Below are 22,996 nucleotides of genomic sequence, written 5' to 3'. Positions count from 1 at the left end.
GAAAACCCGCTTTTGGATGGTGTGACATAACAAAACCAAACAAAATTAGACTCCAAGTAAACATAGCATGAATTATATATGAAGTCACTTTTGCTAGAACGATATGTTTCGTTCATCTTGTTGGGGCGGGACTCAGCCTGAGGGAACATAACAGGGTATAAATTCCCGTAGTGCAATCTAACCACGTCTACTTCCGCTCGGGTCAGCCTGTCTGCGCTCGTGAACTGCACACATCAACAAGGAGATAAACCATTTCTCTCCATAGCAGTTGTTTCTATAAATACCTCCACTGCTCGTTTCTACCTGTGAGGTTGCAACGCTGGGTGTGTGAGTGTTTTATATACATTTTAACCACATAACGTTACTTAATGTTTCTTATGTATGTAATAACGCTGACCAACTTGTGTTTAGAATAGTGGAGGGTTGGTCCGGGCTATGTTCTGAAAACGAAAGCATGTTAAGGAACGTCTCATGTTTACACATCTACTTTGCAAGGCAAGCTAGACATTTAAGAACAGATACCATCGGTTTACATTAAATCTAAAGGAAATGCTGATTTCAGTTCAATCTGTTTCACTATGTGTTTTTGTTCTCAAGGTACTTTATCAGTCGTGCATTTTGCTGTAGCCACAGAGTTATCAGCAAATAGACTAAGCCAGTGAAAGTAGTTCAAGCACCAAAGCACTTATTATTTGTATGTAAGTCAAATCTTGTCTAAGTATTCATTCCTGTTGTCTCAGTGATCCAGGTAGTTGCAGAAACCTCCTACAAGTAATAGGCCTTGTTATCAGTTCTGTTATCAGAGCGACATTATCTCTCACTTCATGGATCAGCCATAAATCTGTACGTGTCAGATGAAAAGAGCAACTTTATCCAAAATGTAGCAGATAACTTCATGTTACACAAGAGCAGCTGTGTACAGTTATTGGTCAAATGTTAGGGTATATGTAATGTTACACTGAGCCTGAGATTGGGTCACAAATCAATTAAAGGTTGAAAGTCTCATCAACAATAGAACAATTGTACAAAAACTGAAAATAACAAAAAAATAACCATGTAATCTGGCTGTTAAAAATGTTAAAAATGTAATTGACTGCTGAGTGGGGGCATGCATCAGGCTTTGGGAATGTAGAAGAAGAAAGTCATCATTGCCTTATGTGGGTGCAACTTAAGCCCTGTTCATTTTCTTTAATCCAGCTTGGCAGCTGAAAGTGTACCAGAGGGCAAAGTGTAATTAGATTGCACAATTTATTCTGGTATCACATTAAGACATGCAGGGAGGACAAAGTGTTATAATGGCCCTTAGGTAGTATCATTTCCATCTTCAAATAAAAATATAGAAAATTGTATATATTGCATTTTTCTGCACTTCATATTTATGGTGTTTAATTGAAGTGTCATATTTGTAGGATTCAGAGCTTGTGTAACTGTTATAGTTTTTATTAAGTCAAGTTTAGTTAATGAGTCGTTGCATAACCATTGATCTTACATTTGTAACTCTTCAAGTGCTTGCAAAAGGCCACAATTGTTTTTTTAGAGCAGTAACAAAGACCATGGGAAAACTCCAAATGCATTACAGTGAATAGATCAATAGAACAGATCTTTTACCCTGACAAATTACCAAGACATTCAGTGCTGTAAGCTGAGTTATCTTTTTACATTTTGAAGGGAACTTCCTTAAATAGGTTATGGGGAAGGAAAGAGAACATCCAGATGGGGCCCACTGATGCATTTTGTTTTGAATATCTGCATGTTTTTTCTGTTTACAGACCAGAATGAATGTGGGTGTGGCACACAGTGAGGTGAACCCAAACACTCGGGTCATGAACAGTAGAGGGATCTGGTTGACCTATGCACTTGGTGTTGGCATACTTCACATTGTGCTCTTGAGCATTCCCTTCTTCAGCGTGCCAGTGGTGTGGACTCTCACTAACGTCATACACAACTTTGTAAGTTTGTTCTCACACTGTCACTGCTGCTAATCAGGTCAATTAGATTATTGTCAAATGACTCTCAAATAACTAAAACAAATAATAGTTTGCTTTAAGGGTGTATAAGAAAATTAAGTTGCAGCCTCCGTAGCCAAATGAATCTTGCATGGGTTTGTGGCCTAACAGCCGAGTGTCTGTTACCTTCTGCCTCTCCTGTTCTGTTTGTGATTGAAGCCTCTATTTTGGGGAGGCTGTCACTCTGGCAGCCTGATGCGTGACCTATTATGATAATTTCGTCACTACCCATTAGGTCTGTAGCGAAAACTGACCTTTTATTGTTACATGGCTGGCCTCAATAAAGAAACAAAGTAGATGTGTGTGACATCATGAAGTTGTGCAAGCTCGAAGTAGTTAACAAGGATTTTGTATCACGGCCAATACGGAAGGCTATTAACAGTAACCACTGAGGTCAACTATAGCCTATTGTTTTCACACAATACAGCAGCAGTGTGCTGATTATGCCCTGGCTGGATGCCAGCGCTTTAGTTTTATTACTTTTCCCTCTGTAATGCAGGGTCTCAATTTAAAGCTGCATTCTTGTGTTTTGACTTGGTGGCATGTAATTGGAAATGAGCATCATCCCAAAGATAGAAAGCTTAGCAATTAACCCGCATCAACACCCTCTTCTCTGACTGCTTTAAATACTCTGCAGCTCAGACACAGAAACTCAGGCGCCGACCCAAAGATAGTGTTTTTATTCTCACTAGTTTGAGCCAATTTTTGTACATCAGCCAGAATTTACATAATTCATTTTCAGGGTGGAAAATAAATCTCTGCACCAGTCTAATTGAAATGGTTTAAGTACCCCTTTTCAATATAATATTCATAGTATTTAATGATAACGATAGATGACAACAGTATTTTTGCATCTAGAAAACAAGATAAAAAGCAGTCCCTCCATCACTAATCAGTCTGCTATGGTCTTGTTTTTCATACACTGCACTGTTACAACACCACAGCTTGTGTTTTTGTCTCTGCAGGGAATGTATGTCTTCATGCATGCAGTGAAAGGCACACCCTTTGAGACCCCTGACCAAGGAAAAGCCAGACTTCTTACACACTGGGAACAGCTGGACTATGGCGTGCAGTTCACTTCATCTAGAAAGTTCTTCACCATCTCTCCAATCATTCTGTATGTATTAGAAAAATCCTTGGTTATTCACACATTCTTCATTATCTTAATCATTCAAAGATTATTGATTATTATTGATAACGACAAATAGGCCTGTCATGACAATTACGTTATCGACTTATTGTACAAAATATGGACATGACCTCATTTATTTTTTGTTCAATTTGCTGTATTTACATAAGAATGTCATCAACATTCAAGTCAATAGCATACTTGAACAAGACTTACCCATGCAAGATTTAAAGCTGGGGTAGACAACTTTGGAAAGCAAGTGAGTGAAAAAAACCTGTAGAGTCTTTAGCCTCTTTTACACTGCCAGTTCAAGGCAGGATTATTACGCCTGTGTCTCATCTTCTGTGTAAAACGCACAGAGGCAGAATGGTGGGGTGTAGTCTTTCTGCCTCTGAGCCAACATCAGAGATGGTAACAGAGGCGAAATAGCGACGGAGCTATCGGGGCGGCACAGCGCCGCGTGTGTATGTGAAGCCAACTCGCACACGTTTTGCTTCCTCAATGCCGGAACATGGCGGCTTTACGTCGGTGTTGCGTGGTTCAATGTAAATTGGCAATGGTGGCATTACAGCGGAGCCTAGTTACGGCACTGTAGCAGAATTGCAATGTAAAAAGTCATTGTCATTGCTAACGGTATCCAACTGCCTTTCTCTGCCATTGTTAATCAACTAACTCGCTAGCTTGAGCTTGTGGATGACTCTGCTCATGCACAAAAGGTGCAAATGGTCGGCAGGATTCTCGGTAGACAGGCAGGTGGCCATCTGATCTATACATAAAGGCTAAATAAACGGATCTATAGCAGGCTTTATCAGCCAGAGATGCAGGATTGATTTGTTTTATTGTTTGAACATATCATTTAATGATGGCTGTTTGAATAAGATAAGAGAATTTCACAAAGTATAACAAGACAAAGTTCTATGTCAAATTGTCCACTCTAGCTTTAAGCTTTTTTACAACACTGCCTTTGTCCTCACATCTGCTATGTGTGTCAGAGTTTCACTGTGGGCTGGGCTCAGACAGCTGCTCAAATACACACAAAATGAAGTTAACCAAGTGAAGATGACGTGTTACTTGAGGCTAAAAGGTTGCATAATTCCTTCAGAAAATATGAGGATTAAGTTCAAATGGACTTGGTTTCAAAGCTGCACTGCACAGCTCTAATGTAGCAACATATTTTGGTTCAAGCTGAATGAGTCGTCGTCTTAAAATGACCATAAGTTTGTTAATTGCAATTATTTCTTGGCAGGTGTTTTGTTAAACAAAAGTAGTTTTCATGACAGGCCTAATGACAACAACATTAAGGGAATAGATTTGGAAACTGAAATGGTGAACTATATAGAAACCTTGCACAGTTGATTGTTCTGCACATTTTGTTTTGTCTTAACTGCCTGTTTTTTAATTAGAGGGATTATTGTTTAATTAACTGGTCTGTTTGTTGTTGGCTCCACAGATACTTCCTGGCAAGTTTCTACACAAAGTATGACACGACACACTTCGTCATAAACACTGCCTCACTTTTGAGCGTCCTGATCCCAAAGCTGCCGCAGCTACACGGAGTGAGACTGTTCGGTATTAACAAGTATTAAGTTATTGAAAATGCTGTGCGTCGTAGCAGCAGAAGTTAAGTCCTGTGTAGCGTGAAATGCCGAAGTTGTACAGTTTGTGTAAATGTCACTGTTGTCGTTTAGATATATCAGGTTTAAGATGAAATGTTAAAAAATAGGAGTAAGTTTGTAGGTGACAGGATGCCATATGCATTACTAACTTACGTGAATATTTAATGATGTATTTTTGGCCTGCATAGACCTGGGCTGGCCCAGGCGACAGTGAGGCTTTTGGTTGAGTTTATTTCTTTCCTGTCTTTGCCCTCCAGTTCACATGGCAACACAAATTGTGAGTATGAGTCTGTTTCTAGCCACAAAGATGTCCCAGATGTATTTTTCAAAGATGTTTACTTACTAAGGGTGGCTCAGTGTTTCTTGGTACACTCTCATTTTGTAATGGGTGTCAAACGTATTCATGCTAAGTGAAAAATTGAATCATTTCTTTATTTGCATGATTTCCTTGACGTGTGAATCATTTCTCATTTGTATGTCAATCAGAAAAGGGCAGGCTTTTTTCATTGTACAGTTTTTGTGTGAATGTTTTGTCCTGTATGTAGAAATGAGAGAAATAATTGTTGTCAGGTTAAGTGTTTACTGAGAGGTCCGTCGTGTGTGTGAAGAACTTACATTCATGTAGATGCTCTCTTTAGATTATGACTTTTTGCTATCATCAAGGCAGCTAGTCCTGCTTTGTTTGGCCGTAGCTCGTAGTACTCTTGATATTTCCTGTTCTTAATCTTATTAAAATGTTGGTGCCCTCCAAGTGTGTCACTGTTGTGCATTGTATTTAGGACTGTGCTGAGACTTTTGGATACTTTCCAAAAAGCAAAAGCCAGTTAACTCGAGGATTCTCTCAGATTATCAGGGAATTTTACACATATAAATACTGACAGCAGAGTGCTGGGCTGTAACTAGAACCAAACTTTTGACTTGAGAGTAAGTAACACTGCAAATCCAAGCTGCTTTAGGATAACACCTGCCTTACTGTGTGTTAAAACATGGAAGAAAGCACAGCTGCAATCGTCGAGTATAACAACAAACTGCCAAGAAATAACATGAAGTTTGGAAAGAAAATCACAGCACACTTGGAAAACTAACTTGACATGCTTTGCAAGTTGCAGGATACTGTCAGATTCTAAACAAGAAAATGTCATCTTTAAAAAAGCAAGGCATAAAAATGATCACTTGAATTAGTTAAATCATTAGCAGAGGCCTACTGCCTGTTGCTCCGGACCATAATAATCCCTCTGATAACTTTATGCAGCCATTGTTTCCCACCTGCATTTCCAGCCTCCTGCTGCAAATGAGTAGCTTCTCTTATCTTACTGCTATATAATATTTTTTCCGTTGTACATCCACAAACTAAGCAATTTAGTTAGTGTGCATTTAATGTAGAGAAAAACTTTGCACATTTGTTTCATAGGAAAGATACGTCCTATCCTTTGCAAAATCCGTTGCACAAATTGCAAGTAAACTCCTGCACACTGTCCAACTTGCAGAAAATATATTTATTTGCTTGCAACGTTTTTTGTACTTGACTTGTGAAAGTGTGAATTCAGCAGTGGGAAATTTTTATTTTAGCTAGAAGGTGGTTACAGCTGTTAATGTGAAAACCTCACACATACAAAAACCCCATCAGCTTATGAAAAAAAGAAAAACTCCAGCTGTTAAACTGCTTCTAACAGACACGTGTAAAAATGCCGTGGCTATCTATTTCTTTGTTGGCAGGGGACGACATCTCAATGTCTACACCTGCAGTTATAAAATGTGGCTAATATTACTTTACTTTCCTCCAGCTAATGCAGAGTTTTCATGCCCAGAACTAGTCCACAGTGAACAGGTTCAAATCTGCAGCTAAATGCTGAATTATGAGTTACAGTTCAGTTTATTGAGCTTTATTGAGTCTGAATTAATACAACAAAAACACAAACGTTCACACGTATGTTCCCTGATTTAGACCTACTCACTAAGAGCAGCTCTTCCTCTTGACTCACCACCTAGAGGATGTCAGCAGTATCGGGGGAGGCTTGTGCTCATCTATATAAATCCTTTGAAAACCACGACCAGCACATGATTAAAATACTTTATTGTAAAAGAAATGCTCATATAAAACAATGATGTATTCCTGTACTTACACCTGTGATAACAAGAACAAGATTACAGGCCCACTGATAAAGTTGATCCCTTCATTATCTACTTTCCTTTAAACTCTCTTTTGATTGTCCGAACTGTTCAGATCCTCACACTGCTTGCCTAGGACTCCTTTGTAAACCTCAAAGCGATGATTCAGGTCCCTCTGTGAGTGGATTTTATATTTGGTCCCGAAGGCCCCGTCAGAAGAGGCAGAGCCATAGAAGACACGACCGACCCGGGAGTGTACCAGCGCCATGGTGCACATAACACAAGGTTCTCTGGTGATATAGAAGTCATAACCTGTGCAGATGTACGGCTGAGAGCTCGCCTTTGCATCAGAACCCTTTTGAAAGTTACCTGAGGTTGATGCAGAAAAAGTACAAGCTGGGTATCTGTCAAAAGGATAACATCCTCCACCCTGACTCCGAGCCACGAGGTCGATGCAGACCATGACTGCGTGGTGAAGGGGATGGTCTCCTCTGCAGTCATGACCCACTGCAATCATTCTCTCCAATGCTGGGTCGACCACCACCGCACCCACTGCCTCCATGCCCAACTCCTGCCCAGCTTTGGCAGCAGTCAAAGCAGACATCATGTATGTGTGCATCCTGGCTTTTTGAGGTGCACTAAAGAGCTCTCCTCTCAGGGCAACGGTCACCTGTTTGTCCTCATGAAAGGAGGTGGGCCAGTGCTTGCTCGCCAGCTCAAACTGGGGTCGGGTCAAAGGGGGACGTGCAGGGACCTTGACCATAAAAGGTTCACCTAATCCGTCACATCTAACTCCATCTGAGGGGAGCAGAGAGTCGATGCTGCCAACCTTCACATCTGGAGCCTCACTAACAAGGCACACAAGCACCTCCAGAGGATGAGGGCTGCCCTTCTCCTTGACCGCCCGAACCCTCTTGATGTGCTGAAGGCCGTTCAGCGGGTAGAGGCTGTTCAGCTCCCGGACCAGTCGAGACGTCTCTTTCTTGTTGACAATGGGTGCAGCAAATGCCTCTATTAACTCGACATCTTGTGACTGCTCATCTGACAGTACAGGATAAGCAACCCAGGAGTCGGTGTCACACTCTGAGCCCTTCCAGCGTTTGGTCTGTGGCTCCATTGTTCTGCTGTTCTCCTGTGAAATATGAGTTCACACCAAAGTCAAACAAAGTCAGGGCATGTTGGGGGCAGAGCTCTTGATGACAAAGCCATTCAGACACTACCTGATCTATGTAATACAACAGCTTCAGCCCATGATGTTTGCTCTGCTGCTTTGCATCATTGTATTTTCAACTTAACCTTTTAACCTTTTTTTAAATCAGAAATATTCAGATTGAGGTACAAAAATTCAGTTTCACGTAAAAGAACAAACAGAATGGCCATAAAAAGAAACACGTACCAATGTTTCATTCTATGGTTGTCTGAGTAGGACAAACCAACTTTTTTAAATAAGCTGCCATGAGGCGTGCAGAGGAAATCACATGGCAGCATGGTACACTGCATCTAGTATTTTCAGCTAAGATGAGGTTGCATGCATATAAAGAATATCACCGCAGAAAATTGCTGAAAAGAGCCTACATTGAATTCATTTAGTCCTCGCACTGAAAGAAAAACAGCATATGCTTCTAAGAAGAAATTCTTTTTTTGTAAGACACTCAATATTTATAAATGACAGATTGTCTTCTAGAAAAAAATGTGTTATGTACGTATATTACTTAACAGAGATCAGCCTGCAGATTTTCTAACTCCAAACCTGAAGCAGCTAGTTGTTACTTCAAGGATAACAGTGATCTCGTAACAGACGGTCTACTTTGGTGTGTCACCTGCACCAGAGTGGACACTGGATGTGCTATTTAATGATAGTAGATAACATTCAGCCATGAAGTCTGGTGCAGGAGTTTATTATATTATTCTCAATTTCTACAACAAAATTCAAAATTGGAACCAATCTGATTTGAATGCATTTGCATGCTTGTTGCAGAAGGGAAGTTACATTTTAGAGGGGGCAATATAATGCTGAATTATTTTTGTTTTAATATCTATTATGTTATCTGTTATCAGAATCAGAAATACTTGCATATCCCCTGGTGTTACAGTTGCTCTGACACAGATAAAGCATAGAGAAATATATGGCATAAAATATCAGTAAGAAAAAACGTCAAATATGTGCTTTATATGTACAATAAATAAGACATATTGAACATAATTGCCAGAATAAAGTTAAATGCAAAAATAAGTTATGATGCAAAAGACTTCTGTACATTAGAGTTATTTACAAATGAACAGTATAATTGTTATTTGCCATTTCTCCTTCATTGATAATGAATCCTTAAATGTGTGTATTAAAGAGCTATGTCCAATATATACTTTACAGTCTAAGTGCAGCATTTCATTACTGTTATAATGTATGTACCTGCAGATATAAAACACCCATAAAAAGCTAAAAGCAACATATATTTGGGCACACTTGTATATCATCTACCTTTATTTGTAGGCCTTACATATAACCATAAAGTAAACAATGTATACAAAAAGCAGAACCAATAATCCGTTTTGTGTAGGAAGTGCTGAAAAAAGTTAAACAAATACTGATTCATGTCTGCACAATTGAGTAATGATTTCATACACTTGAAAATACAGAACATTTTAAGAGTTCAGCTTCTGAATAGCGCATGTACTGTAGGCTTAGCTTCCTTGTATTTTATATTGTTTTGAAGTTGATCAAAGATTTTTTAAGACATTTCAAGACACAATTATTAACCATAGACAGTATTTTTACGACAGATGTTTGCTACATAGATCTCAAAATCATCCAAGATCCAGAGGTACAGTGAGATCACAGGAGGCAGCACACATTTTTAACTAGGCTTGTAGTGATCCATTATAGACAAATGTGAGATATCATTCATACAGCAGCGTGGAGGAGACTCCTATTAATTATGCTTGATTGTGTCAGTGCCAAACACAGGATGAATTATCATGACAACATTGTGTCAACATGCAGTCTTTCTTTATTTCCTCCCCAGAAAAAGTTTGGTCTTCATAACTTTAGGCACATGTCGGATGGTCAGGGACACTCTGGTGCCTCTGGTCAGTGTCTCTCCTTGCAGGGCCCCAGCAACAGTCAGGTTCACCACCTTGTCCGTCAGCGTGTCCTGGCCACAGGGCTGGATGCCATGAAGGAGACGCTGGTACATTTCATCCTGCAGGATGAGAAGACTGCGCGGCTTCACTAGCAGGGAGAAGAGGAAGCGGCTTTCCTCTGACTGGGGCGCATCGCCCTCCAGGCTGCTGATAGGCGTGTAGAAGTCAAGGAGGGTGTGAGAGCCCAGGCTGATGGTGGTGACAGTAGGGTGGTACAGAGGGCCGTCTTCATGAGGCATAATCCCTTCTCCTTGTTTGTATTCATTCACCAACACATGATTGGCTGATTTGCCACTGAATGCACCTAAAGAGGAAATTTTCCCACAGTATGTCTGGAGCCAGTCAGGAATCTTTTCTGCCAGCATGCCTTTGGGGTGTGGTAACCCTCCCCAGTTCTGAAGCCTTCTGCCTGACAGCTGAGTCCACTTAGTTTTTGGAGACTTATACACCTGCTGTAGAAGGTATGACTCCTCGTCCTCTGATATGAAATCTGGGATGTAATACACTGTTGGTGGGGCACCATTTACCACAAACTGCTTCAACTCCTCCAAATTACAAGCAGGGTGTTCCATGTCTCCTTTGGAAAAGTCAACATGAAATGCTTGTTAAAACCTAATTGAAAAGAAAAACTGACACTGACTAACCTTCCTGGTGTTGACTAACAGAAATTTAAGTGCACAACAGCCATGTTTGAGAACTGCTAAAAGAATAAAACATTACTAAAATCTATAGAATGCGCTTTAACACTTTCAGGTAAGGTACAGGTCTAATTAATGAGTTAATAATCCTTTGTATCTTTCCGTTAGCAGCAGGACGTCCCCAATACACCTATGGAGTCTTAATACGTTCTAATTAAAAGCATTTCCGTGTTTGGTGATAGCATTAGCAACGTTTAGCTTCCTCTAACCTAACCTCTAACCTCTATGCCTATAACACCAGAAATACAGAATGGTCAGAGCGTCTAAGACATTGAATGATCCTTTACGAGTTCACTGATACGTATGAAATAGATAGTCTTTTTTTTTTCCTCCGGTAAAAGCAAGTCTACAACGGAACAAACCCAAGTCTTAAAATCACGTTAGAGTTGGACATAATGGTGCCCTCAAAATTATGGATATTTTGAACATTCTACCGCACATTAATAATTTATTCCAACGAGAATTATTTTCCAACTTTTCGTTGGACACATCGCCATAAGGAAGCTTTAAAAGTTTGTTGTTGTTTTTTTTGGATATTATGTCCCCAAAGACACCGTTGCCAGATAATGCTTTGATACACAAGTTTAATATCTATATGTACAGTATAATTGTTAAAACAAGCGTTACATTTAGGCCTATGTGCTGCCTTTCTCCAGCACTTGCTGTTCTAAGCCATTGCTTCACCGATTTTACCAGCTTTCCCATCAACATATTATTTTCTTCGAGAGTTTTTGTGCGTTTTCCTCGGAAGTCCCGCATTTCAGTTACCCGTGAAGGCAGTGAAGGCAGCACCTCCAACTACATGGAAAAGGCTGATTTAAATTGTGAAACAGCGCCATGTTTGTTACACAACCAGCACAAAATGAAGCCGTTGGAAACCTTAAAGGATCTATTTTAACGACGGAGGGACAAGAAAAATCTACATTACCTCTTTAGACATTAAAACTGTGCTGAAAATCAGTTAGCCAGTCGACTCCATGCATTCAAGCTTGTGCAGCGGACTAAAATGTCCCCTGAAAAAAGTCTCACATTTTTTGGACCCATGCTTTATTTACCAAATAATATTTTACTTATTGGTTTAGTATATGCCTATATATTACATGTTTGACAAATAGAAATGTAACGTTGATTGCCCATATTTTAATAAATTGTTTTTGCTCGGTACCTTTAATTGATCTAAGGTAACAAACTTGCCGGAGCACGGACTTATTTACATGTGACGCAGCCCCATGGCTTCGGAGCATTGGGGGAAAACTGTCAGTACTGTAGGCTAACTAGGGGTTTGTGCTTGAATCGCTCATGAATTTGTGTTTTTTCTGATCTTAGGTTGTTGTTTTGAACGGTAATGTGATGCTGTTTCCATATTCGTCTCGGATTTTTATTTAGTTTTGAGAGTTTAAAATTAAATGGAAACCGAGTTGAGGTCAGTTTTATTTTAGCTCACTCCTGGCTTACATAGAGTTCATGACCATGTTCCCTACAAAAGAAAAATATCTGCACCGGCTGCTACAGTTTAGACACAAAATTTGCGCTTTCGGACATGCACCCTTCTCCAGACTGGTTTTGGGCATTGAAACAAGCTGCGATGACACTGGAGCTGCTGTGCTGGACGAGACAGGGCAAATACTGGGAGAGTCTCTACACAATCAGAAAGAAGTGCATCTGAAGTGGGTTTTTGTAGTCGATTATTAGTGTCATTGCTTTAGGGCTTTTACTGTGAGATAATCTTCCCTTTTGAACGCTGCAGGACTGGTGGCATCATCCCCACAGTGGCACAACAGCTCCACAGAGAACACATCAAGCGTGTGGTCAAGGAGGCTTTGGAGAGGAGCAATGTGGACCCAAGTCAGCTCTCGGCTGTAGCCACTACTGTGAAGCCAGGCTTGGCCCTGAGCTTAGGCGTCGGGCTGGAGTTTAGTCAGAGGTTTGTGAGGCGGCACAACAAGCCTTTCATCCCCATCCACCACATGGAAGCTCATGCTCTGACCGTCAGGATGCTTCACCCTGTCGCCTTCCCCTTCCTGGTCCTGCTGGTTTCTGGCGGTCACGCGCTCCTTGCTGTGGCTCGTGGTGTGGACGACTTTCTGCTTCTGGGTCACAGTCTGGATACAGCTCCAGGGGATGCTCTGGATAAAGTAAGGTCTAAACTGTAAAATGTAGTTGTTGTTAAAGATGTATATATGATGATATGATATGATGTATCATTGTATAAATATATAAAATATAAAAAATGTATTTTATTGATTCACAGGTTGCAAGACGTTTGTCCCTTATCAAACACCCTCGGTGCTCCACATTGAGTGGAGGACAAGCTATAGAGTTGCTAGCAAAAGATGGCGACAGGACAAGGTTCCCTTTAACGACGCCTATGGGATCAACACATGACTGCTGCTTTTCTTTCTCAGGATTACAAAATCATGTTAAAATGACAATAATGAAACAAGAGGCAGAGGAAGGTATGAAGACACACAAGGTCTTAGAAATGACAACAATAATGTTGTGATGTTTCACCTCTGCTGTCCTGCTGTGAAGTCAAAATATCGTAATTAAATGAACAAAATGCAAGGTTTTACAGGTTTATGTGTCCAAAAACTTACAGGTTGAATAAAAGGTTGTTTTAATTTTCAACCAGAATCAAATGAGAAACTTCCACTTCATTTGTATATATCACCGGTGCTCTTACAGGTTGACAGAAACCTTTGGGGAACCTTGTGCCTCGACATCTTTGATTTTTAACTTGTTCCTCTGTAGGTATAGAAGAGGGGATGGTGTTATCATGCGTAAATGACATTGCAGCTGCTACACAGCACACGGTAGCTACTCATCTTGCAAAGCGAACACATCGGGCCATCTTGTTCTGTAAGGCAAACAACATGCTGCCATCCAGCAGCCCCACCTTGGTGAGTGTGTATCATAACTTTGTGTTTTATTTCATATATGAAAATAAGTTTGTCGTAATGATAACATGACACTTTAGAATAAGGTAACAACATTGCCAAAGTCTATTTTAAAAGTGTATTACTGTTTTGAGTTTTTTATGAATCAGAAAATAATATTTGTGACCCATTTTGAAAGATGTATGTCCTCAAACGGGCTTGGAGTTGAAACCTACGGACAGGGTAAAATAATACCAGCCGTAACCTTTTAATTAGAGAAAATTGATAATATACATTTGAAGATTTCATCATTAACGCCTTTGTAACAGGTTGTGTCTGGAGGAGTTGCCAGCAATCAGTACATTCGCAAAGCTTTGTCAATTATCACTGAGAGGGAAGGACTGCACCTGCTCTGCCCTCCAGCCAAATTCTGCACTGACAATGGAGTGATGATTGCATGGTGCGTATGTTCAGTAAGGCTTTGATAGCGATTCTGGTTGGGTGTTTTGACTTACTGTAGAGTCTGGTCTATCTGAAACTAACAGAGTTTTGTTTTATAACCAGGAACGGTGTTGAACGCCTGAGAGAAGGAAAGGGGATCCTGCCTCCAAACGTGGATGTCTTCTACGAGGCAAAGTAAGTTAACACTGATAAAAAGGTTTTTGTAAAGAGTAAGAGAAGATGCAAAGCCAAACTGCTCTTGTTTTATTTGCTACACTGCTGATTAAATCAACACTATCTCACATTAATACATGAATGTTATATTCCAGGTCACCACTGGGAGTTGACATGTCAGAAGAGGTGAGGGCAGCAGCGATCAAACTCCCGTCAGTCAGGATAAAGATCCCAAACTGACAGTCTGTTTGGTTTGGTCAGTGAAAAAGTTTGTCTTTAATCCTTGATTTCAACATTGTGTAAATACATTATGTGTACAAGATCATTAAAGATCTATTTATTAATAAATATTTTGACACCTCAGTGGTAGTTTTAAAAAAAATATATAACTCACAAAATGACCTGAAAATATAAAATCCACCAATGTGAAATCTTCTTTTTGGTTTGCTCAGACTGGATTTTGAAACAATAAAGCCATCGTTTTTATTATTACAAAGAATAAGTGAGTTCCCCTTTATTGAAAGTGTGTGACAATACAAAACCATTGAAATCATAAACTACAGGTGTCTGATAATTATACAAAGGTGTTTTACGCTGATAAAAAAAAGAGCAAAAAACACTAGGTAAGTGTGTGTCTTGGTGTGTTATTTGTGTTGTGGTGAGCAACATGTTTGTCTTTATTTTACACATTTATGTGGAATAACAAGGAGTGTTGCATAGAATTATGCACTATTTCAGTGTCTATGTTGAGATTAACCCTTTTCCCACAAGTGAACAAGTGTTCACTGTGTCTTTGTATGTTTAAGCCAATCTGTCCAATCTTATTGTATCATCCAATGTCTTCTTCAATACACAGAAACTACATTTATTGTGATAGCTACGGAAGCCATAGGCGGACATACATTTTATTTGCTCCATTTTCCCCTGATAACGAGCAATTTCTGGTGGTTTTCTTGACTTATTTATCTCATTATTTCGTGATAACGGGATAATTTTCTGGCGATCTAGAAAACAAATCAACAGGCTGCTCACTGTGATATTACAGACCAGGACATGCCATGTTTCTATGTTTGTTTTGTGCTTTTGCAACTCTGGGGATACGAGTTATGATCATCTGACGTTACAAAGAGTTCACCTATTTTGTTGGTCAAGCACTACCCTCTAGTGGTAGTTTATGAATGTGCACCCTCCACACAGTGTGGACAGGAACGGCTACAGTAATAATCCTGAAGATGATGAAATAAAAATGCTTTTGTAAGGAACATAGAAATTACATAACAATATGTATATCATGTGCAGGACTTAACCATCCAGTCAGTGGCTGATCATCAGGACCAAAAATCATATCCCTTAGCAAAACATAACCAGAAAAACACAGAATCCATTTGTTTATCAGTTTCATCTTTTCATACCTGATACATTAAGGTACACACTAAATCCAAATGCTAAATGTATTGTTCTTATTTTGGTAGAAAGCCTTTGAATCAATGTTGTCCTTCAAGGAGAGAAATCTGGATTATAAGTGACACATTTTTGTTTTCCACATGGTTTATTAAGTGCAAAAACAGTTGTTCAACTGGACACAGTAACAGACAATGGATCAATGTGATGATGACGAATGATGCATGACCACAAAAAGATGTAAACAAAACTTGTAAACATGTCTGACAACAGACATGACAACAAACATATTCAAACTTCTCCATCACAGCCACACTGCGTTTGTTTTGGCTTGTTTAACTGGACCTACTATCTGGGGAAGAAAACATTAGTCATAAATGGCCTTTTCAAACACACATACACGTTTATCTGTTGAGCTGTACATTGGTCTGATTTTGCAGATTAGAGGGCAAGAAATTCACAGGGACATTGGACAATTTATGCTCCTTTATCTTTTCACAGATTTCACAACATTGTGCAATCTTGTGATTTCTTCTTTGTGGTGCAAAAGTGAATCGGTGTTAATGCAGGGTTAAAAAATATTCCAATGCAAAGAAATGAGTGGTATTTGCACAAAAGTCAAAGTTGTCAGAAGTGTAGGAGACCTTCTGACTTGCATAGTTCAATACTTGGTATAAATATAGAGAGGCTAGACATTAAAACACAGTTATTTCCTGTCTGGTTTTTAAAGGAAAAATCCACCCTGAAACTGAACAAAGACTTCTCTCTATGTTGATGCCATTAAACTGATAATGAAAGATCACATGGGGGCAAACTGACCGTAGTGGAAAGATATATACTGTCATACTTCCACAGAATGCATGCAGGGGATTTTAAAAAGGCATTCTGGGAAAAGTATGAAACCACTATGTGAAAAATGTTTCATTACATAATAACACAGTCCATCTCTAAGATCATCTGAGGGTGGGTTTTTCCTTTAATTTACATGTTTTCTGTCTTATTTATCAAAAGCACATAATCTAAAAACACGACAGAGATCCACGTCTTCCATCACTAGAGCTCATCGTGCTGATAAACGTTGAACTCCTTCGCACTGATCAGTCCGTCTTTGTCTTTGTCGGTATTGTGGAATATGTCAGCCATGACCTTCTCATAATAAGTTTCATCATGTGACTCCCCATGTCTTGCATACTCCAGCTTCACGTATTCTTTCACCTGAAAATAAAGAAAATCATTGATTGGTTAATGTCGACAGTTTTTTCTGTCATCTGGTGCGTCCTCCGACTCTCCAACACATTTAACACTCGTTTATGGCCTCTGTCATCTATCGCCTAAACTCAAGGAGGAGAGTGAGTTACTGCAATTGAATATTTTTACTGTTTTGTATTATGTGCCCTGTGATGTGGTTGCCTCACTGCTTCATAAGCAACTGCCCCACTAAAGATAATTGATTGACTGATAAATCACAGACATATATCGTACGCTTAGAAAAGTCACCCTCCATGAAAAGCCACTTTTTTGCTCCACAAACAACATATTACATTAGTGCTTTATAAAAATGTAAACTGTATTAATAGCAGGTCTTCTGTTTTCTTTACAATGTGCGATATGGGAAAAGAAAACAAGTTATTTTACAAAATGCTGGGTCCTGTTTTGCTATCATACGACCCTGACAAAAAGACAGCATGCATGCATGACTTGCATGTATATTCCTACATAACTATATATAATCAAATTACCATGGAAACACTGTAAACACTTTCTAGGAAGAGTTACAGGTGTTTACCGCTAATTGTCACCATGGGGTCCCCTGCCATGTTAATCCAAACATGATTATTACCTTCCGTTTGTCTGTTTATGCTAGTGTGATCATTATCAGTTAGTTAAGGATAGTTACCTCAGCCTTTGAGAGAGTCTTGTCTTTATCCTGATCTATATCCCCAAAGGCCTCCACGCTGTGCGGTCCCCTGGACACAGCGTAAATCTCTACCTCAAAGACCACCGTAGCATTGGGCGGCACCGGATCTATTTAATTAAGGAAATAACAGCAAATTAAGATTGTAAAAGATCACAAGCATTATAATGCAACAGTCATGAATTATTGCTGCTGATAACTTTTATGCATTCCAGAGACTGGAACAGTACTACTGACTTTAAGTCAAAATACACACATTTGACATACTTAAAACAGGATCCCGAACCTGACAGTATTTAACTGCAGAACAGCTTCTTGTGTTGGTTTTAAGCAGACGTTCTTGGTTATGGAACGTTCAATGTCTGTAGTGTTAGTGTTTGTTATGTTTGCTCTCGCCGTCCCTCCTGTACTCTGCTACTCGGGAACAGAACACAGCAGGAGCCGGATTTGTCAGCAGAGCTGTCAATCATGAGGTTACACCCCCTTTTTATAGCATCAAATAACTAATTAAAAGAAAAAACTTGTCAGAAATATGACCACTTTGGACATAAATCAGCATGATAAGAACTAACTATAATGACAGAAACCAGTTTTTTAGTTTGACCCATGTCCCAGGCGGTCTTTATGAACTATACTGCAGCCAGTCAGCAGGGGGCGATAGAGAGGGTTTGGCTTCACCTTAAGGGAGCTGTCATGTCATTCATCTTTTTATACAGTCTATGTATGCAGTCTATGATTAGGAACTTTTATATTTGAGCAAAATTCACAAAATTACATAAATGTAAAGAGTAACGACACTAATTTCATAAGAGATATGAAATGAATCCCTTAAGACTAGAACAACAGGAGCAACATGCAAATAAAGTAGTTAATTTTTACATAGCAGCTCTCAGCCAACTATGGATTTACATGTCAGTGTAAGGCAAATTATTAACAGCAAAAGAATAAACATGCTGCATAACAATTTCCTCTTAAGACAAAGAGCAAAATTAAGTGATGAAACTTAAAATTCCAAGCGAGGAGGCAACGTCAACATCAAGTCATAGGATAGTGCATTCATGAACACAAACATGAGAGGGTTTGTAGTAAAAAGTAGTTTAAGATTCATTTGCTGTTTCTCATAAGCATGCAAGACAGAGTGAAATAAAGCAGAGACCTTTAAACCTTTGTGCATGCTTACAGTTTACATGCCAGGGGAGGATGAGTAGCAAACACTGCAAGGGATGCAATGCCCTTTAAATTACAGTGCTGTAAAAGAAGACAAGACATCATGAAGGCAGCTTTTACATCACAGACATACATTTCACAGTTAGTAATCGACTTAAAATAAAATAAAGGTAAGATTGATTGTTTTAAAGTTGTTATTCATGACATATTCATACTACTGCTGCCAATTTTCATTGATTTCCTACCTTTGTTTCATGGACACACGTGTACTTTACTGAGGAACTAAGCCTTCTTGAAACAGGAAACGTGCTGTTTTTAGAGCTAGAACTATACTAAGAAATAAAACCCTTTTAAATTAATGAAGTTTAGTGTAATTCTAAGGTAAAGCAATACGTAATTTAGCCCTTCTGCTGATACCTGTTAAATCACTTTCTGTTACATTTACTTACGTTTTCCTTTTTCTCCAAAGGCCAAGGCAGGCGGAACAATTATTTTGCGTTTCTCTCCAACACACATATCTTCCATGCCTATATCTAGGCCCTTGATGACTTGTCCAACACCCAGCACGTACCACTGAGCGTGCCCAGCTTTGTCCGACCGACTGAAACATAAACAAACAAAAAGAAACAACATCTTGTGAGTAAACCAGGCTTGACATTGATAGGATTTGCAAGAAACATGAGCTTCTGGGTGAATCTGGGCAACACATCCACATCCGAAATGTTCGTACTGTCCCTGAGCACTCCATGGCTCGAGGTGAGGACTGATGAAATAGGCTTTAAAGTAGGATGAACCAACCCATTTTACAATAAACTCTATGTATGTCATACTTAAATAGCATATAGGGCTTTTCAATTACTACACAAAAAGAAGACTTAGCATATGAGTTAGCATGCACTGTTAACCTTGTAGTGATCACTCACTGACACGCACAGCTACATTATTACATAGTAATAAGCTGCCTGCAACTTTGCAGGCAGGCTTCCTAAGCATCAATTTAACGTGTTAAGGTAATATCTATCAACTTGCAGCTAAGTTTTCTCTTAGTGTACTAACCTGCAGTAGAACTGGGAACCATCATCGGCGAGGAACCCATCGTAATGCACGTTTATCAGATCTCCTCTCTTGCTCTTTTTGGTGCACTGTTCTGGTTTAAACAAAACTTCAATCTTGACCTCCCCTTCCAGATCATCTGCTGCGGCCCAAACAGACCATAAACTGATCTGTGAGGATACAAAGAAGAACAACGTGCAGCTCACTAATCTCCACATCATACCGCTGTGCATTCGTGGCAACTTCTGAAAAGTGACGTTTCAACACAACAGAGGACGTGGAGAGCTTCACATTGTATGGGGTTATTTGCCCTGAGCTGAGACTGTCAGGGATGTTCTCTTCCTGGTGTGCGCAAGTAACACCTCCTTCACAAAAACAGGCCCAAGCCAGAGCCCTGGCCCTCCCCCATCATCACTCATAAACGTGGATGAGCTTTCTGTGAATGGTACGCAGCCTGATCGTAAAACTGCCTGAAAGACTCAGCTAAGGGCAAACAAATAGTCACACTCCGACGCTATTTGCAACAGCTGGATATAGAAAATACAGTATTGTATACTGGTGAATAACTGAATGAATAACTGGAAGTGGTTTATATATAAACGTGTGGAAAAACACAGTACATTAATATCAATGCATACCTTTAAGTGTCAACATTTCTGCTGTAAAGGCATGAGTGCTGTAAAAAAAAATTTAATAATAATTGTGGAAATATAAATAGGAATAATTGACTGATTAAATAAATATTAAACTATATAGACTAATAATGATGAAAATGCAATATTTAATATTTTTCAATAGGCAATAGTTTATTACAGTTTAATAATGATGAATATGCAATCTTTTATATTTTTCAATAAACTGTAATATATTTTTCAGTAATACCAGTAATATATTTTCATTAAACTGTTATAAACACATTTTACCATTTTATTTCCTTATTATTTTAGAGATTTATTCTTTTTTTCAATTATTTTACTGTAAATCAATAAACGTGATTTTCATCTCTGCATCCTAGTGTATAAAAAACAAAGGGCAGCTACCATTACTTTCCCAGCCTTAATTTTATGTTCAAGCTGTATTTTATAATTGGAGCCTACGTGATTGAGCTTAGTTGTTCTATTACCGGTTACAATGGCATGAGAGTGACAAGATGAAATTGTCTCCAGTTTCCAAGACACCTATACTAGTGTGTGTTCTGTAGATATTTTCATGATTCAGATTTTCACGTTCTTATTTCCAAAACAGGATTTTTATGTCTTCATTGAAATCATTCAGTTACAAAAAAAAAAGTACTAATTATAGACTATATCTATTGCATTTGAACAAGCTACAATGTGCTTAGAGTTTCAATTTCCCTACTGTCCAAAAACTACCCATGACAGGCATTGATAGATACAAATATGCTCCAATGAGCCAGCATAAATTATCGTTGCAGGCGGACCCCACCTCATTTCCACCAATAGGAGCAGTGGGCGTGTCTTGTGCCTGTACTTATCTTAGGACGCCGGTGTCTGTGAGTCATCGGCATTCAGACAGTCAACGTGTTTCTAGAAAATTTTCACCAACCATCAGCTTCTAGCGGATATATTTGGATCTACGACTTTCTCTCTCATTGCCTGACAGGATTGAGATGTTACATTTTAGGTCCTCGACAGTGCTGAAGGAGTTGTTTGAAGCCACCTTTAAGCGTCCCTTGTCCGTCTCTAGACAGAAGACCTGGTTACCGACCAACCGCCGCTGCTTCGGCACCGCCTCCGTTGATGCCAGATCTCTGTCTACTCAACTGAAGGTCCTCCATGCCGCTGCTGCGCATCGCCCGGCTCTCCGCGCCGCGCCCTTCGCCGCCCCGTTCCGCTCGTACTGCGCGAAAACTGAAGGTGCCGTTGAGCTAGACGAACAGCTGAAGAAGGATGGTGTCAGCGGTGAAACAGGCAGCGACAAGTAGGTTTCAAGTTCTTTCTTGTTGAATAAACTGTCTGACCCCGTGGTGGGGTATGAAGGTACGGCTGGCGTTCACTGAGACTCTTGACGCATACAGACGCGAGCGGATGTAACGTTTTTCCTCCAAACGTCACAAACGATGTATTACAACTGCTCATAGCTCTTAGTAATAAGCTCACTTAACATCTTAAAAATCGAGTATAACATTACATATTTATCATTTCTAATGAAAATACGTCACCAAAACACTTATATGTAAGGCGATGATACATGAGAATGTAGCTAGCTTATTGTAATGGCCCTAACTCATGGAACCATGTGTGGCTCTTTCATACCGGTGCACCCTCTCATGGATTTTGGCCAATTGAAACACACATCCTTCTTTTACTGACCTTGAAACTTAACCAAAGCTAATTTTAGTTGGCCTTTGTCGTTTTTTATTTAACGTTAGGTTTGCTATTTGTTCATGTCAAAATAACACGCAGCATTGTGCGTCACTTGTGGAAGTGAAGCAGTATTAACGTTGCAGACAAGGGACAAGGATGAAATGGAGCGCAAAAACACAAAATTAAGATAGCAGACTTTACACGCTTACAGACTGTAGCTATATTAAAATAAAATGAAAGCTAACGCCTTTAAAGTGACATAAGAAACCTTTAAAGGAAATGTGATTGTTTTTCACGTGGTCCACTTCCTGGTTGGAGAATAGTCTGTGTAAAATGGTTTGTGTGGCTTCTAGTGGGTTCTGTTATGACCTCCCACTCTCATGGTGTAGAGGCTGCTCCAGACGACTGACTCTGTTTACTGTCTATGCTGTACAGCAGGGCAGCAGCCTCATAGAGAGTGGGGAAAAGCCTTTTCTTTAACTGCTTAATGTGGCAATAATAAACTTAAACTATAATAACTTTTACCAGACCACATATTGATATGTGGTCTCAATGAGAAATACATTACGCCGATGTTGATTTCAAAATTGCATTAAGTTGTGATGCTATTTGCAGAGATGTGAAGTTTAAGAGTGAGATATGACATCACTGTCAAGCATGTAACAAACTCTTTCAGAAGTCAGCAGTGAATCTATGTGGTAATGAATTCTCCTTAGTAATTTGGCAATGTTCTCGATTATGTTTTTTAGCAAAACTTTAATTTAGATTTGTTAGCATTTCAACTGGCCCATTTTTCAATACGGTTATGACGTGCCAGATTTACTGGTGCTAATGTCATTCACCACAGTTGGATTTAAATGAGCCATAACGCAATTTCACATTCCAGCATTTGTTCCTTCCAGTCAGATGGCTATCTGAACAGGATTGATTGTTTTTCTGAATG

General features: G+C 39.4%; 6 protein-coding genes across 9 annotated transcripts in view; 3 read left to right on the top strand and 3 right to left on the bottom strand.

Annotated features, from left to right (window-relative positions):
• The first annotated feature begins 222 nt into the window (after positions 1–222).
• On the top strand, positions 223–5,502 carry ormdl1 (ORMDL sphingolipid biosynthesis regulator 1). Of its 2 annotated transcripts, none has more exons than XM_069663211.1 (4): positions 223–323; positions 1,770–1,949; positions 2,972–3,123; positions 4,586–5,502. In XM_069663211.1, exons 2-4 carry the CDS (start codon positions 1,776–1,778, stop codon positions 4,719–4,721), a joined length of 462 nt encoding a protein of 153 aa, XP_069519312.1. In that variant the 5' UTR covers positions 223–323; positions 1,770–1,775; the 3' UTR covers positions 4,722–5,502. The 2 variants fall into 2 exon arrangements, with proteins under 2 accessions (XP_069519312.1, XP_069519311.1); XM_069663210.1 differs by having other exon boundaries at positions 223–327.
• Positions 5,503–6,764: 1,262 nt separating this feature from the next.
• adat3 (adenosine deaminase tRNA specific 3) lies at positions 6,765–11,687 on the bottom strand. The gene is made up of 2 exons (XM_069663491.1): positions 11,628–11,687; positions 6,765–7,992 (listed from the first exon to the last, which is right to left on the bottom strand). The coding sequence occupies exons 1-2, from the start codon at positions 11,637–11,639 to the stop codon at positions 6,943–6,945; spliced, it is 1,062 nt and encodes a 353-aa protein (XP_069519592.1). The 5' UTR covers positions 11,640–11,687; the 3' UTR covers positions 6,765–6,942.
• Positions 9,254–11,693, bottom strand: alkbh6 (alkB homolog 6). The gene is made up of 2 exons (XM_069663492.1): positions 11,628–11,693; positions 9,254–10,578 (listed from the first exon to the last, which is right to left on the bottom strand). The coding sequence occupies exon 2, from the start codon at positions 10,571–10,573 to the stop codon at positions 9,869–9,871; it is 705 nt and encodes a 234-aa protein (XP_069519593.1). The 5' UTR covers positions 10,574–10,578; positions 11,628–11,693; the 3' UTR covers positions 9,254–9,868.
• A 265-nt stretch (positions 11,694–11,958) lies between these two features.
• Positions 11,959–14,660, top strand: osgepl1 (O-sialoglycoprotein endopeptidase-like 1). Its single transcript, XM_069663390.1, has 7 exons — positions 11,959–12,366; positions 12,447–12,834; positions 12,951–13,155; positions 13,451–13,599; positions 13,905–14,035; positions 14,140–14,211; positions 14,346–14,660. The coding sequence occupies exons 1-7, from the start codon at positions 12,164–12,166 to the stop codon at positions 14,428–14,430; spliced, it is 1,233 nt and encodes a 410-aa protein (XP_069519491.1). The 5' UTR covers positions 11,959–12,163; the 3' UTR covers positions 14,431–14,660.
• Positions 14,661–15,739: 1,079 nt separating this feature from the next.
• fkbp7 (FKBP prolyl isomerase 7) lies at positions 15,740–20,036 on the bottom strand. Its single transcript, XM_069663358.1, has 4 exons — positions 19,730–20,036; positions 19,123–19,274; positions 17,489–17,616; positions 15,740–16,806 (listed from the first exon to the last, which is right to left on the bottom strand). Exons 1-4 carry the CDS (start codon positions 19,957–19,959, stop codon positions 16,645–16,647), a joined length of 672 nt encoding a protein of 223 aa, XP_069519459.1. The 5' UTR covers positions 19,960–20,036; the 3' UTR covers positions 15,740–16,644.
• A 1,225-nt stretch (positions 20,037–21,261) lies between these two features.
• The window catches only part of LOC138592006 (glutaminase kidney isoform, mitochondrial-like), a 33,389-nt gene continuing 31,654 nt past the window's right edge, over positions 21,262–22,996 (top strand). For all 3 annotated transcript variants that reach the window (XM_069662598.1, XM_069662600.1, XM_069662599.1), the window contains exon 1: positions 21,262–21,667. In XM_069662598.1, the coding sequence (XP_069518699.1) occupies positions 21,357–21,667 (311 nt within the window). In that variant the 5' untranslated portion in view covers positions 21,262–21,356. The remainder of the gene's footprint in view (positions 21,668–22,996) is intronic.

This window comes from Semicossyphus pulcher, unplaced genomic scaffold (genome assembly GCF_022749685.1).
Source record: "Semicossyphus pulcher isolate SPU_LCO1_2020_fin unplaced genomic scaffold, fSemPul1.0.p SCAF_15, whole genome shotgun sequence".
Taxonomy (NCBI): Eukaryota; Metazoa; Chordata; class Actinopteri; order Labriformes; family Labridae; genus Semicossyphus; species Semicossyphus pulcher.
This window is presented reverse-complemented; position numbering and strand designations above follow the sequence as displayed.

What these genes read in the sequence shown, in the direction of transcription:
- fkbp7 (XM_069663358.1), bottom strand. Translation starts at nt 19,959, where the DNA reads ATGCACAGCGGTATGATGTGGAGATTAGTGAGCTGCACGTTGTTCTTC. An exon ending in GGTTCCCAGTTCTACTGCAG is followed by an intron (nt 19,275 to 19,729) that starts GTTAGTACACTA and finishes TTTATGTTTCAG; the next exon opens with TCGGTCGGACAAAGCTGGGC. An exon ending in AGACTCTCTCAAAGGCTGAG is followed by an intron (nt 16,807 to 17,488) that starts GTAACTATCCTT and finishes CTTTATTTTCAG; the next exon opens with GTGAAAGAATACGTGAAGCT.
- osgepl1 (XM_069663390.1), top strand. Translation starts at nt 12,164, where the DNA reads ATGACCATGTTCCCTACAAAAGAAAAATATCTGCACCGGCTGCTACAG. An exon ending in CAGGGGATGCTCTGGATAAA is followed by an intron (nt 12,835 to 12,950) that starts GTAAGGTCTAAA and finishes ATTGATTCACAG; the next exon opens with GTTGCAAGACGTTTGTCCCT. An exon ending in GATGTCTTCTACGAGGCAAA is followed by an intron (nt 14,212 to 14,345) that starts GTAAGTTAACAC and finishes GTTATATTCCAG; the next exon opens with GTCACCACTGGGAGTTGACA.
- ormdl1 (XM_069663211.1), top strand. Translation starts at nt 1,776, where the DNA reads ATGAATGTGGGTGTGGCACACAGTGAGGTGAACCCAAACACTCGGGTC. An exon ending in CTAACGTCATACACAACTTT is followed by an intron (nt 1,950 to 2,971) that starts GTAAGTTTGTTC and finishes TTGTCTCTGCAG; the next exon opens with GGAATGTATGTCTTCATGCA. An exon ending in ACCATCTCTCCAATCATTCT is followed by an intron (nt 3,124 to 4,585) that starts GTATGTATTAGA and finishes TTGGCTCCACAG; the next exon opens with ATACTTCCTGGCAAGTTTCT.
- alkbh6 (XM_069663492.1), bottom strand. Translation starts at nt 10,573, where the DNA reads ATGGAACACCCTGCTTGTAATTTGGAGGAGTTGAAGCAGTTTGTGGTA.